Consider the following 14,339-nt stretch of genomic DNA (forward strand, 5'->3'; position numbering starts at 1 on the left):
AAACTATCTTTCTCCATTGTTTGGGTTTTTGGTGGGGGAGGGATTCTGCTGTCCACCAACCATTTCAAAACAAACTCTGAGAAGAGCCGTTTTTGCAGGATGGCTCGTAGAGCGCTTTGATGAAGCCAGCCCCTGTGGGCGAGCGCGCTCCACCCGTTCCGCCTGCTCACGGCTGGCCCGCCGCGCGTAGAGTGACAGAAAGGACAGACAGGGAATCGGTTTTCAAGGGCAGTAGCTGGAAGTCAGACTTCCAGAAGTTTTTGTTGTCAGTCTTTTTTTTTTTTTGGTTTGGTTTGATTTTTCCTGCCGGGTCTGATCAAATCAAAGGGAGAACCAGCACCAGATAAGAGATTCCAGCCTCTGGCTGCTCCTCCAAGACAAGTCCAGGTTAGAGGGACACTGAGAAGTCATGTCACCTTCCAGGGTGGCAGACACCCTTCATATGGTCCTTGTGCAGAATCACTTTTGGTTCTGATTTAGTCCTAGGTTGTAACAGCAAAGGAGCAGAGGGACCGCGCGAGCAATGGTGCCCCTCAAAGCGGTGGCAGTCAGTGGGGGTCCTCAAAGGGCTGTAGACAGAAGGGGGCTGTGCTGAGGAAAGGCTCAAGAGCTGCTTGGGAGGGGCCGAGCAGCTGCCTGATGTGTAGGACCCAGTGTGAAGTGCAGGTGGGGGTCTCTGGGTCAAACCTCAGGACACTATCAGGACAGTTACTGAAACATTTTCCTTTCTCCCGTGGTCTCTCCACAGCTTGTTATGGTAGATTTTGCTCCTTAACGCTGTTCTAGGTAAAATCAAAATTTGGAACTATTGGCATTAATTTTATCTTTATATTGTCTAATTCCAGTTTTAGCTGCAAATAGAAAACACTTAACTCATGCAGAATCACCAAAATTACATAGTTTGTATTTCATAGCTTATGTGTACATATTGTGTGCATATGTATTCTTACAACTGTGGAAACACTGCATAAAACTAGCTCAAATGTTGTTATTTCACTTCCTGATATGTACACATTCTATCAACACTTTCAAATTACCGATGAATAAGAAAGTTCTGGGGGGAAAACTGAGCTGCTGTACGTTTTCCTTTCCTGTGTCATCTCCAGCATCAGTGGTCGGCTGGCACAGACAGTGACACGAGCAAGAAAGAACATGTTAGGGTTCCGAGGTCGTCCCTGCTTCTTAGAATGCCATCACCTGCCTTGTGCTCACATCCGTTCTGGTTCAAACAGAGAGCAAGGCCTCTGGGGGCTCTCAGTGCCCCACTTACCCAATTTTATTCATGACGTGCTAACTTGTGCTCTGACCATCTGGACATTCACACAAGGTGGGCCCATGGGAACTCAGTGCTCTCTGGCTCCACGAAGGCTCTCAGTGAAGATGGACGGAGAGAGCGGTGGACATACATCTGCCACATCTCTCCTCTCCTCAAGTGTGTGCTCCTTCGCCTCATCAGACTTCATTTAAAAAACAAATGCCAAGATAAAACTAAAACATACGAGACAGCCAGGGACAGGGGTGTGACGCCCGTAAAGCTGGCGGATGGGAGGAGCACTCCTCAAAAAAGGCCGCCAGCAGAATGGAGGCTGACTGGGTTACACAGGGAGAACTCACCAATGAGACGGATGTTTAGAGAGTGAAGCAGTTAAAATGGCAATAGGCTATCCTGTGAGTCAACTGTCCCCCAAAAAGACTTGGCTGGGATCACCAAATGGGAAGATGCAGATGCCTCCAGAGAGAAGGGTGCGTTTTTGAGAGCACCCAACATCGATCACAGAATTCCCCCTTGAGGACGAGAACTCCCACGGCTCAGAGTTCCCTGGTCAGGGAGGGAGTGGGCACTGCTCGAAGTTCCTGATGGAGTAAACGGTAGTCGAAAGCAATTTTATACACAAATCTCACACAAAACCTACATGTGAAATGAATAAACACCAACAAAGTACATGCAAAGGTGTGTCCTCAGATCTGGGCAAATAACCACAAGTAGCCATTGAAGCTCAATAAAAACTTCTCTAGTCTACTGGCATTTCCAGTGTTCGACACTCACACAGGTCTCATGGCCACCATGTGGAAGAGCTCACACGTGGAGATTTCCAGCACCACAGAAAGTTCCACTGGACAGCCCTCTCAGACCATCCCTGCACTGTGTGTTCATTACAACTCTCAGAATCAGTCTGCTGCAAAGCCTTTTCCCACAATGTTAACAAAGAACAGAGACGTTTACCTGATTTAAGACGCCTTTCTTCAACACACTATCCTTTCCTACTTTATATGTTTTGACAACTCCTGGCTTCCAGGGAAAGCCAGGGGTGAGATGAGTCAGCACGATACTGCTTACCTTGGGAAACTGGCCTCGTCCCGGCTGCAGAGTGTGCCGTGCTGAGCCTGCACTCTGTCCACGTGGCGGTCAGAGTCACCAAAGCAGCGCAGCCTCTAGGCCTCCACGCGCCTCCAGTGGGGAAAGCTGACAGAGATGAAGGGACAGGTTTGCATCTTAAAGCAGCTCATCTCTGTCCTCCGGAGGAGCGGGTGAGCCTGGCTTTGAGGACACCTGAGCTCAGAAAGGATCAATCAAGAAATAACATTTCTCACCCTGGCTGGTGTAGCTCAGTGGATTGAGCATGGGCTGTAAACCAGAGGGTCTCAGGTTCGATTCCCAGTCACAGCACATGCCAGGGTTGTGGGCCAGGTCCCCAGTGGGGTCCACGGGAGAGGCAACCACACACTGATTTTCTCCCCCTCTCATTCTCCCTCCCTCCCCCTCTAAATAAATAAATAAATAAAATCTTTAAGAAAAAAAAAAAGAAATGACATTTCTCAAAGTACCAGATATTCCTCTAGAAACTATTGTTACTTCTTTTTTCCCACAGCATAAAGAGTAGCTCAGAACATCTTGTGGACCAACCAGGACAGGAACACAAAAAGCCCTCAAAATAGTTCTGATCCAGCTAAGAGACCTCATCCCTCAAGCAAAAGCTGTAAGGGACACACTACTAAGGACAAGGTTAATAAGATGGAAAAGCAGCTTACCTTTACCAAGTCTCTAGTTCCCAACTTCAAACTTCAGACTTGACTTGTAAATGAGGTCATCCCTCGGGATACAGGTGGGTACAGTTGGCTCCTGAGGGTCTGCACTTGTTAAGTGCCACGTGCTCCCTGAGGCACAGCTCCCACAGGTGGCTCCCGCCCACAGCCCACAGGTTCCAGAGCAGCGTAGGGTCCCAGGATATAGGCTTATTGAGCAAGTTAGTAAGAAACCATTTTTCTTTAAATATTTGATTCTAAGACAGACTGCTGTGGCCTTAATTACTGTCTTCACAACTCATGTTTTAGACCATTCAAAAAAATGGGGAATCACCTTCAATATTATAAAATCAATCAAAAATAGGAAGAATTCAATCAAGTATAAGACATTCAAAAATCAGCCTTACCAAAGTACTGAAACTCAGCCAATGAAGGCCCCGGAATTTTTTTTTTAAACCTCATCCAAGGACGTGTATTGATTTGAGAGAGAGAAACATCAATCAGTTGCCTCCCGCACATGCCCTGCCTGGGGATCAAACCCATCTTTTTTGGAGCACGATGATGCTCCAACCAACTGAGCCACTGGCCAGGGCTAAAGGCCCTGGATTTTCTGTGGGTTATACAATAAAAAATACCCTTATGTTGTCATGAAAAATACATTTGTTTCTTAACACAAGTTTATAAAGTTTAATCCAACAGTGAAATTCTGTATACATATGTTTATTTAGGAAGTTGTATAAATTTGCACAACCCTGACCATTTCAGGACAGTTTTTCTTCCAAAAAGGGATAAGTTATTTTTTCATACCTGCTGAGAGGGGCTGCTGGGTTAGAACCCCATTTCCTTCCATGGAAGATGGGTGAAGCTGGGAATAGACTCCATTATTCCCTTGCTACTTCCAGTCTTTTGCCTCACCTTTAAGTGAAGAAGTGCTCTGATGTTGATTACTCAAGTCTACCAGTGGCTGCTGTGTGCTGAGTCCCAGTAAAAATGACCTTGTCTAAACCAGCGTATCACCAAGGACCCTTTTTTTCAGGAACTGGATAAAGCATCTATAAAAACCCCCAGGCAGCCAGCTTAACTTATATGAAAGTTGGAGTTTACCAGAATATAATTATTCCACTGAGTACACAACTCAAGTGTTTTTGGACAAGGCAACTGCTTCATTTTCCCAGCCTACTCCCTGCCCAGAAGTACCTGGCTGTCCCTCAGTGGACCCCCTCCCAGAGAGCAGTGCAGCTGTGACAGCACTTACTTACAGGCAGACACTATTAAGAGGCAGGCACTATCTCTAAAGGAAAATGAACTTTCTGGTTTATTTTCTGAAAGAGCAAAAGCCAATGCCTCTGCTTAGCTGGGTCGACCGGCCAGCCCGAACATTGCAAGGCTATTACAGAGGAGCAGCAGGCACCTCCTTACCTCGTGGCTGATGTAATGCATGTGTGTAACATGCTGTGCAGGTCCTCCATGGAATATCCTTGACATCTGACCAAAATCTGTTTCCTCCTAAACCAGGTAACCTAAAGTTTCTATCAAAAGGAATAGATGAAAATGTGTTAAATAGAAAGTGGTTGTCTAGCCCTCCAATGGGAGATGAGGAGGTGAGGGTGCTGGAGTCTCTGAAGGCCTGGGGGCCGGCACCTGCAAACCTGTCTTCCCCACAGGCCACGAGCAAGCAGCCTGCAGCATGGAGCCCTGGAGGCACGGTGGGGCCAGTGCCCACCGATCCCGAACGGTCCTGGTGAACTGGGGTGTCACAGGCGCTCCTCGGTAATGGTCAGGATGTGCTCTTTTTCATTCTCAGGTGTTGCATCCGATTATCCATCCAATTTATTTCCCTGTACATGTAAGTGCTCTACTTACAAATCATTAAACATTCTGGAAACAAATCTTTGTTGCTGACCCGGTAGTTAGGAATAATTTCTACTATGTCAACCACTGAAATGGGGCTTGAACTACAAAATCGTAAATCTGTACTTCAGGTGGATCTTCTTAAGAATTCTTTTTAAAGACAATAACTAAGTAGTGTTCATTAGGACGATATAAACACTTGGCCCTCCCTCAGCTGCCCATCAGCAGCCCACGTGATGCCTCTCCCTGTCCTTTCGCCCATCAGAGTGGGGTCATTCCAGCATAAACTCACACAGGATGACTTTGAGCTTCTGAACCTTTCCTGCTTCTGTTGGACATAGATGGGCGGATGGGTGGGTGGATGAAGAGAATGTCAATTATTAATAGTTGATGTGAAATGTGTGCATAACTATCAACACTTACCAAGAGGAATGTAGATGGTGCTGCCACTTTGCACACACCCCAGCCCCAGGATTGGCTTGGTCAGGGTGGGGCTGACGGCTCCCACCCACCAGGCCCATCACGGGTCAGTCTGTCCTGCTTGTGTGGGCCAGAAACAGAGCTGAGTGTCAAACTAACAAGCCATCTTAAACCAGTGAGACCAGCCAGGACATACCACTCCCTCCCTAGATCGTGTCCTTGGGGACAGATACTTAGCATCGCTCATCCTCAGTTTCTTCCTATGCAAAATGAAAATGCAGAGTGGCAATAAGGGTTATATAGAATAATACATAACAAATGCCCCCACACAGATGCCTTTAATAAAAACTTTAGCTATTTTAAAAAATCATTCAGGAAGTCCAATTTCCCGTCCCTGAATTACTTAGCAAACACAATGGATTTTTCTACAAAATAGACTCTTTTAAAAAAAATTGATGAGATATGTTAATGGATCATATCATGGATCATGGATCTTCACTGTAATTGCAAAGATATTATGTCCCTTATCCTAGGCAACTGGGTGCTTTTGATTGTTACCTCTCTGACAAAATGCATACCTAGCTGCAAGTGGCTGGTTAAACTAAATTTTAATTTTACTTAACAACCACCTCTCATGGCCCCAGGTAAGTTACCTAAGGGGAAGGATCACAACTGTCCTTCTCCCAGCCGAGTCCCCTGTCCCCAGCACAGGGACACCTGCAATACAGGCCCTCAGTACATACTTGTGTTATATTATTTTTCTGGAGCTGCCACAACACGTTACCACAAAGGGGAGGCTTAAAACAACAGAAATTCATTCTCTGATAGCTCCGGAGACCAGAAGTTCAACATCAGTTTCAACAGTGTCCCTGGACCAGAATCAAAGTGTCACTGGGGTGCCACACCACTGAGGTGCCACACCAGAGACTCCAGGGAGAGCTTGTTCCTCGCCTCCTCCCAACTTCCAGTGGCCGCTGGCATCCCTTAGCTTGTGGCCACATCCCTTTAATCTCTGCTTCTGTCTTCATAACTTCCTCTCCTCTTTCATGTGTATCAGATCTCCCTCTGTCTCTCTCTGACAAGGACACTTATGATTGGTTTAGGGCCCACCTACAAAATCCAGGATAACCTCCCCATGTCTAAGCCCTTAACTTAGTCACATCTGCAAAGACCCTTTCTTATAAAGTAACACAGAGGTTCCCACAGTTGGGACCTGCTGTGGTTGAGTGGCCCTTAACTACAGTGGTACCTATTAATACACCACGCCAGGTCTGTGAACTCAGAAAGGGTGGACTTGGGAGCTGTGAACAATGAGGCAGACACCTGCAGGCTGGGAGTTTGGAAATCAGGCCTCCTGTAACTCCTGCTTCCCTCTGGCACTGTGTTCAGTTATGGACTCAGGAGAAAACAAAACAGGGTCTCCAGCACTCCATGTCCCCGTGCAACCGTCCCTCTATCCCCAAATCCCTAAGTTATTTTTAAAATAGAAAGAAAAAAGCCTTAAGATTCCAGAGAAACCCAAACCCAGGCATCTTTAACAGAAAAGCATTTGTCTTTATCAGCAGCAATTTCAGCCCAAATTCAGAGTGAGGCACAAGAATATCTACGGTGATGATCAGCGAGATTAGAAATAGCATCTCGTAGGTGTGAGGTACCTTTCACTTTAATGCTTCTCAAAGGTCTTTTTAAGAAATTTAACCTCCCAGGTCAAACCATGCTAACAGAGGAAGCCAGAGTGAGTGGCAGCACGGAGAGTGGCAATGAGCAACAGGAAAAATCCTTCAGTTTCACTAAAAAGTGCTAAACCAAGTTCCCAATAAAAAGAAACCCTGTTTACTTAGCTGTAACCAAGAAATTCATTTAGCTTGCTGCTTACTCTGAGACTTTAATTCTTAAAATAAAATTAACATTAGATGTATTCAGTCACTTCCTTCCAATTGTGACCTTTTATCCTAAAGCAATAATTCAGCAGAACACCTAGGGCCCCTATAAGGGCATCAAATTATTTGTTTATTAAACTGTGAGAAAAACTCGACTTCCTTTTTTTGTGCATCATGATCCCCAGTGATTCAGACTTTCTATGTCTGTATTCAGTGCCAAGGCAAATAAACACTCGCAAACCACTAAACCATATGCAGAATATTACATTATTTAGAACCATAAGGAAATAAGCATTAATACCTAATGTCTTTTAAGAAAGTGATGAAATAAACTCAATTGTCTGTAACATACAGACCTAACTCTTGCAAGTCCCGGGTTCTCCTGGGGTGCTCACATTCATCATGTATTTCTTGACAAATGCCTGCTGGAAAGAGCTCCCTGTTGCTCAATAAGTGAGGATGCAGTAGGGGGCAGGGGGAGGTGGGTACACAGTCACAGAGGCCTGTGGGGTGAATCTGTGCTCCTTGGCTGTTTAGACAATACAACTGCATCTTGCCTAGAAATCATGCCCAGATTCAGCAATGCAGAGTCACAGAGGTGCTGAAAGTCAGGCGAAGGTAGAATCAGTGACACGATGATCTTTCGACCCCCCACATACCTGCTGCAGTGGTTTTCCTTGCTCTGGTTTCAGAGGCAGAGTTTCTTCGCAGGGAGCCATGTGACCTTGGACCAAGTGACCTTCAGTGCAGGGCTCAGCTACCACGTGGACAGTGGCCCCTTCTACGTGGCTCTGCCATTGCTAAGAGCCCCTCACAGCACCTCCCAGTCTGGACACCTTAGCTTCTGATGACCGGTACTGAGTGCCAAGGACGACACTTGTCATTCTCTGTAGTTAAAAGGTTCAATTTCCATTTTGTTTTGGTGACTGGTAAGTTTTTTGAGAAAATGAATTTTTACATAAAGAGGTGAGTGAGTGAGTTGCAGAATAGTTCAGATCTTTGAAATGCTACTCTAATGTTTGCTTCCACACTGCAATGGAGCAAAACAAAGCATGCACGTAAGGTTATTGCTAGCTCATCCTGCAACAAACCCCAACGCCTTAATTCATCAGGAGCTACAAAGAACACCTTGTCAGAGCTTCTCATCCTAGTAACAAGAACAAAAACCCACAGGGCCTGGCTCATTCTGAGCCAGGGTCCTTTTGGTGAATCTGAGAATTGGTTTTGCTGATCCAGAAGGAGGAAGCCTGTGGAGCTGTTTAAGATTCTCCAGCCAAGAGAACAAAAGTTTCTGGTTATGACATTAAACTCTTTATTTAGTATTTGAAACATGGTGTACATTTATGAGTTCGTATAAACATTTAGTACATCTAAAATCCACAACTGGTAAACAATCTGTGCTTTCTTTTGTGTACAATTTTGGAGCTTACATCTGGATATTTTGGTGGGGTGGAGAGACCCAGTCTGTGAATCTAATCCAATTGCCTCATAATGACCATAGTAACTGTGACAGAAGTGATTTGCTCCTTAAAAGGGCTGTTCCTTGCACAGGAAAGGCGTCACACTTTGGAACTACTAAACCAGGTATCACGGAAACAAGAGGAACACAGCCGACACAATGAAGAAAGTACGTGAAGGAGACTCCCACAGATCCGTGTCGGCGCACAGCGCGCAACACAGCCACGCGGTGACGCTGAGGAACGGCGCTCCCTTTCAGAGCCTCCAGGTGTTCACGTGCAGTCTCCCCGCCCCCACGGGAGGGACTCTGTCCTGCAGGAGCACGCAGTCCACTCAGGCACACTTCTCAGGGCGCCCACGGGTATCACAGCTGCAACTCCGAGGTGCCCACCAGGCCCAGGGCTCTGGCTTCTTCTGGAGTCAGGCCGCTCTTCAGGGTCCGCCGCACTGCCGTGTTGTGAGCAGGTCGCAAAGGAAGAAGAGAAGGAGGTTAGCAGCCAGGCGTAGGGATTTTGGCCCAGCAGCCCTGGTTCCCCGAGGACTCCCAGGGAAGTCTCGGGGCTCACAGAGGCTCAGCTGATCCTGCTCCTGCTGGAGTACCCTGGCCGACTATCTGCCAAGGCAGGAAAACTCTTGGGGCTGCAAGAAACTGACCTGAAAATGCCACAGGCACTGACCTGGAGAGCCTAGCAGAGGGGGCACCTTGTAAGGGAAGAAGGGAGAAGAGGCCCGTCCTTCCAGAGTCTGAGAAATGGGTGCAAGCTGCAGAAGTGCACACGCACGTGGAGAACCCCGCCTCTGACCAGCGCAAGGACTGGGTCAGAGGCGGGAAGGTGATCACAGAGCCTAAGGGAATGTGAGTTCCCGTGACACAAGTCAGGTGTAAGATAACCCCACAGAGGGGGACAGAACAAAGAACCTGTGGCCTGGGACAGCAAGGTGTTAAGAGAACCCAGAGCAGGGGGACAGCAGTCAGGGTGAGTCTGTGAGCATCGTGGGTCTCAGTCTCAGTGCATCAAAGGGCCTCTAGCGAGAATGACAAGGGACTCCTTGCAGACTGGATGCCAAGTAGCGAACTGCCAAACCTCTGGGTGGATTTGGTGGATATTCTCTGCAAAACCCACAAGGCTCAGGAAGGACCAATGACCCCTTCACTGGGGCTTACAACTGGCCATCAGGAGAACACTCATATTTCACTGACTTAGTATTGGCTTCTGTGCAGCCTGGCATTGTGGATTTTCCCATTGCTCAGGGCTGATCAGTTTTGATGCCCAAATAAAGGCCAGATAAGGGTGAGTGAGGAGACAGCTGCCTCTTCCAAGGCAAGGCCCTTCCTTTGAAAGCTTGCCTAATCACATTCCCCTTAACTGATCAACTGTGTTTGGTGTATCCTATACGTAAGATCATACAGAGTTTGGGGTACCTCTTCTATTTTCAGAAAAGGTGTGGTACAAATCTACCTTCCATACTAAATCCTAAATCAGCCAAAGTCCCTGAGATGATGAGAAGCCAGAGAAAGTAAAGCTCACCCTTAGTATCTTCCCATCTTCCCTCACCAGACCCAGTTTCCTGAACCTGTTCTGTGCCCATGGACCTGTGTTCTCTGAGGCCTCCCAGAGGCCAGGGCTGCACATTGTATGTCTTTAGGCAATACCCAACATTCTGTGTCTCCCCAATCACCCCCTGGGAAAAAGCCCACTTAGTCTGTGGACAGAGGACCCGAGAGCCCCACACCCATGGCAGAATGAACAGGGGCCAATATCTACTAATAAATAGTTTCTTCTCTCCCAGGAATTGGCGTTTTGAACCAAGGCCAACACCTAATCCATCAACTGGTCAATCAACAAATACTTTATGGAGAACCAACTGTGTGCTCAGCACCTCACTCAAAGAACCAACACACTTCTGGAAGGCTCACAGACATCAAGTGTAGGTTTTTACAGAGATACAAAAACCTGTCCATGCCCCCAGCACACACTACTTTATCCCCGAGCCTAGTGCCGGGCCCGGAGCTGCCCATCTGCAGCTGCTCCTGCACTCTTGCCCTCCCCATCCCCGCCCCCTGGGCTCCAGACTGAGTGTCTAACTCATGCAGACAGAATGCTTGGCTCCAGAGCCTTGGCTGGAGGCAGATCACATTGAACTGAGTAATGGAATTTGTTCTATGGGGCTGCAATAAAAATACTAGTCTGTAATACTCTTTTATGTCCTTTAAACACTCCTTCAAGTGTTTGTTGAAGAAAGATAATTTTAATGGCAGAAAATAAGATAAAATGTTTCTCATTCTTAACAAGGACTACTAGGACCTCTTACCCAAGACATAGGGTTCTGCCTGAAGACATCCACGCCACACTTGCAGGACGTCTCACATGTCACCAGCCGCGGAAGGCAGCACGCCGTGCGTCTCCAAACCACAGTCTTTGTGCCTTGAGGTGAACATGCTTGGCCAGATGATGGCAGAAGACTCCCTAAAATGCCCTTACCCATATGGCATTTAAAACTCTGCTTTATGCCCTGGCTGGCGTAGTTCAGTGGATTGAGCACAGGCTGCAAACCAAAGTGTCGCAGGTTCGATTCCCAGTCAGGGTACATGCCTGGGTTGCAGGCCATGACCCTCTGCAACCGCACATTGATGTTTCTCTCTCTCTCTGTCTCTCTCTCTCTCTCTCTCTCTCTCTCTCCCTCTCTCCCTCCCTCCCCCCCCTCCCTCTCTCAAAAAATAAATAAATAAATAAAATCTTTAAAAAAAACCCCTGCTTTACCACTTCTGGCCACACATTGGCTTTACTCCTGTAACTGTAGCGTTTGGTTCAGGCAAATACTTGAGCAAGAACTCTGGCACCTTATAGATGTGGGCCTTGGGCCAGCCTCTCTTGGACAGGCTGCGAGAACAGAACAAAGGTGCTTTGCCGGCCTTACTGCTGGACAACGCGGAGACCCTGCCTTTGGCATCACGGTCTGCTCGAAGTTTTCATGCACCAGACCCCTTGGGATGCACCCACACCTCTTCCGCATGGACTTATGTGCTCTCCGCTTCAGGGAAAACCAGTGTAGGCCACAGTCCCTTTGCTTGCCAGATGTTTCCCTGAAAACTGAGTCTTCCTAGAAAAGTCTGTCCCATCTACAGAATCCTTTCTGTAGGCCTCAGATTAATTCTCTTGCAACAAATACAATAATAAATATAATAACCCCATAATAAACACACATGTATTAGCCTCCCAAAAGAACCTGTATCCTTCCTTTGTGAAAGTGTTAATTCACATTATAACTTAAAGGAGGTGTGAAATAAAGGGAATCAGTTGAAATCGGTTTTGCACCCCAATTCAAATCATGCATGGAAAGGGCTCTTTCGGTGTCCGTTTATCCATCTGCCTGCTCATCAGGTCGCTCTGCCATTCAGCAAACATTGCTTGAGCCAAGTATTGCCATCGTGAGGGGTGGCAGGGGGCTGACTGGGACATGCTGTGAAGAATTTGCAGACCCTGTCCAGACAGGGAGCTGGCTCTCACTCCCAAAAAACAAAGGAGGGCTGGGGACACACGAGAATGAGGGGACCAGCAAACGGAGTCTGGCGGGATGTGGGAAATGTACAACAGAAACAAGTCTTCTATCACACAGAGAGGATTTCTCAAGTGCCGGGGGTAGGGTTACATCTGACACGATAATGTCTGGGCCCTGCTGCACTCCCCGTTCCTGCTCCCCCCTGAAATGCTCTGGCCGGAGCTCCCCAGCCTCTCCCGTGCGACTGCCTCCCCTCCCCGCAGCCACTTAACAGAGAACAGACCAAGGAAACGTTTATCCCTGTCTGCCTCGTAGCTCCTCCAAAGCAGCTCCTCCAAAGATGGCGTGGGTCACTTCGCTGGCACCCACGGCCACTCTGCACCAGGCACTGTGACAGCTCTCACGCAGCAGTGACAGCAGTGGGATCTGACACAGGGGCGCCTCTGTGTCAGCATGCAGCACAGGGCGACTGTGGACTCGTACAAAACCTAGGTTTTTCTCGTTTCCCACCTCCCTTGGAAATGAGAACAGACTTTAATCCTACAAAGTGCTCTCACGTGACCCTTTGCTAAGATGAGTTGAATCTGAGAATAATGGCAGTGGGGGCTGGTTTGCTGAGCCGGAACATGGATTATTCCATTTGATCTTTGTCGAAAGCCTATGAGGTGGGTATCTGCACAGTAAGTGAGTAAATGGCAGAGACTGAGTCCCAGCCCAAGCGCACACAGAGAGTGGTGGAGAGGAGCCTGAGCCAGGGCATTTGACTGAGCCCAGCCCAGAAACAGCCATGCCCTGCTGAAGCTTGGCAGGGCACCGCCTGCCCATCTTTCACAGGGATGCAAAACGCACCGCGTTTTACTTCCAGGTCACAGAAGTCCATTTTTTGCCTCCTTCACTTTTGGCTCACTGACAGATTGCTTTTCACTTTTTGCATGTCGTATCAAACAATGGAAATAAGTTGGATTTTTGTAATTTCTAAGATTCTAAGGATTTTCTACCACATACACTGCAGGTGGTGTGTCTAAGATAAAGGGGACTGATGGAACTTCAAGGTCGTGCACGGATGGGTCTTGTGGTTGGGCGGTAACTGGCCCTGCTGCTACTCAGACCTGTGCATTCGTATGCCCCCTGTTCCTCCAGGGACCCGGCTGCTGAGAGGGGAAGAATGCCGGGTCCAGGCGTGCCCTTTGGACTTAAATGTAGGAAACTGTTTTAAGGTGTATAGTCCTTAGTGATTCAATGTTAAATTTTCTATGGGGTTTTGGTTTTGGTGGAAGTCAATTATTTAACTGTCTGAGGTTTTTTTCCCCTTATTTCCACCCTCCATCTCTCTCTCTCTTTTTGGACTCATAAAGTCCTATACATTAAAAGCAGAGGTTTCCTAAATTGATGGGCATTCCACAAAATGGACCAGTACGTTTCGAAAGTGTCAAGGTTGTGAAATGGCCCCCCCAGGCAGGAGGAGGCCCTGGGCGGGCGCATGGAGCAGAGAGGACTGCGGTGGGAAAGCTGGCGGAAGCCGAATCAAGCCTCCCTGTGAACAGGACTGTGCCGGTTGGTGTTCATTCCTTACTTTCGATAAACTGCCCTGTACTGTGCAAGGTGTTAACAGTAGGGCAGCCTGGGGAAAGGACATAAGGCAACTCTCTGTGCTATTTTTGCAACATTTCTATAAGTATATATTTTTTCTAAATAAAAACTTTAAGAAGTGGAACTTGAACAACAAGCCGAAGCTCTCAAACTTCACCATGCCCAGCTTGACTTCTGAGGCTCAGCCCAGGCACACAGAATAAAGGTCTCAGGGAGAGGCCCACACACTGCTTTTTAACCTTCCCAAGAGAACGAATGGCCAGCCAGGGTTGGGGTCCCTGACTTCAGTCATTGCCATGTGACCCAGATGCAGGGAGAGGCAGGCCCTCAGGAAGGTGGTAGCCCTTGTGGGGACAGGGCTGCAGCCTCTGAGCCTTGTGGAACCCCAAATTAAGTTCACTCATGCTGAAATGAATCTTGGAAACACTTAAGGCATCAGGGGTTTCTTATCACCCCTAGTCTCACCACAGTCTTGGTTCCCATCACGCTTCCCTCCTATCTCTGTGGCTATATTCACACGCAGGGCTCCTCCATAATGGCTCTGGCTCCTAGGTGGGCGCTGGCCAGAGAGCAATAGTGGAAATGCAAAAACACACCGCCTCCTGTAAGTCCTGT

General features: G+C 47.7%; 1 protein-coding gene across 16 annotated transcripts in view; it reads right to left on the bottom strand.

Annotated features, from left to right (window-relative positions):
* Positions 1-8,470: 8,470 nt before the first annotated feature.
* The window catches only part of FHOD3 (formin homology 2 domain containing 3), a 428,661-nt gene continuing 422,792 nt past the window's right edge, over positions 8,471-14,339 (bottom strand). For 13 of the 16 annotated variants that reach the window (XM_036009142.1, XM_036009140.1, XM_036009138.1 and 10 more), the window contains one exon: positions 8,471-9,080. In XM_036009142.1, coding sequence (XP_035865035.1) covers positions 8,998-9,080 — 83 coding nt within the window. In that variant the 3' untranslated portion in view covers positions 8,471-8,997. The remainder of the gene's footprint in view (positions 9,081-14,339) is intronic. The other 3 variants (XM_036009146.1, XM_028524348.2, XM_028524349.2) reach the window with 1 other exon arrangement.

The sequence above is a fragment of the Phyllostomus discolor genome, chromosome 9 (genome assembly GCF_004126475.2).
Source record: "Phyllostomus discolor isolate MPI-MPIP mPhyDis1 chromosome 9, mPhyDis1.pri.v3, whole genome shotgun sequence".
NCBI classification, from domain to species: domain Eukaryota; kingdom Metazoa; phylum Chordata; class Mammalia; order Chiroptera; family Phyllostomidae; genus Phyllostomus; species Phyllostomus discolor.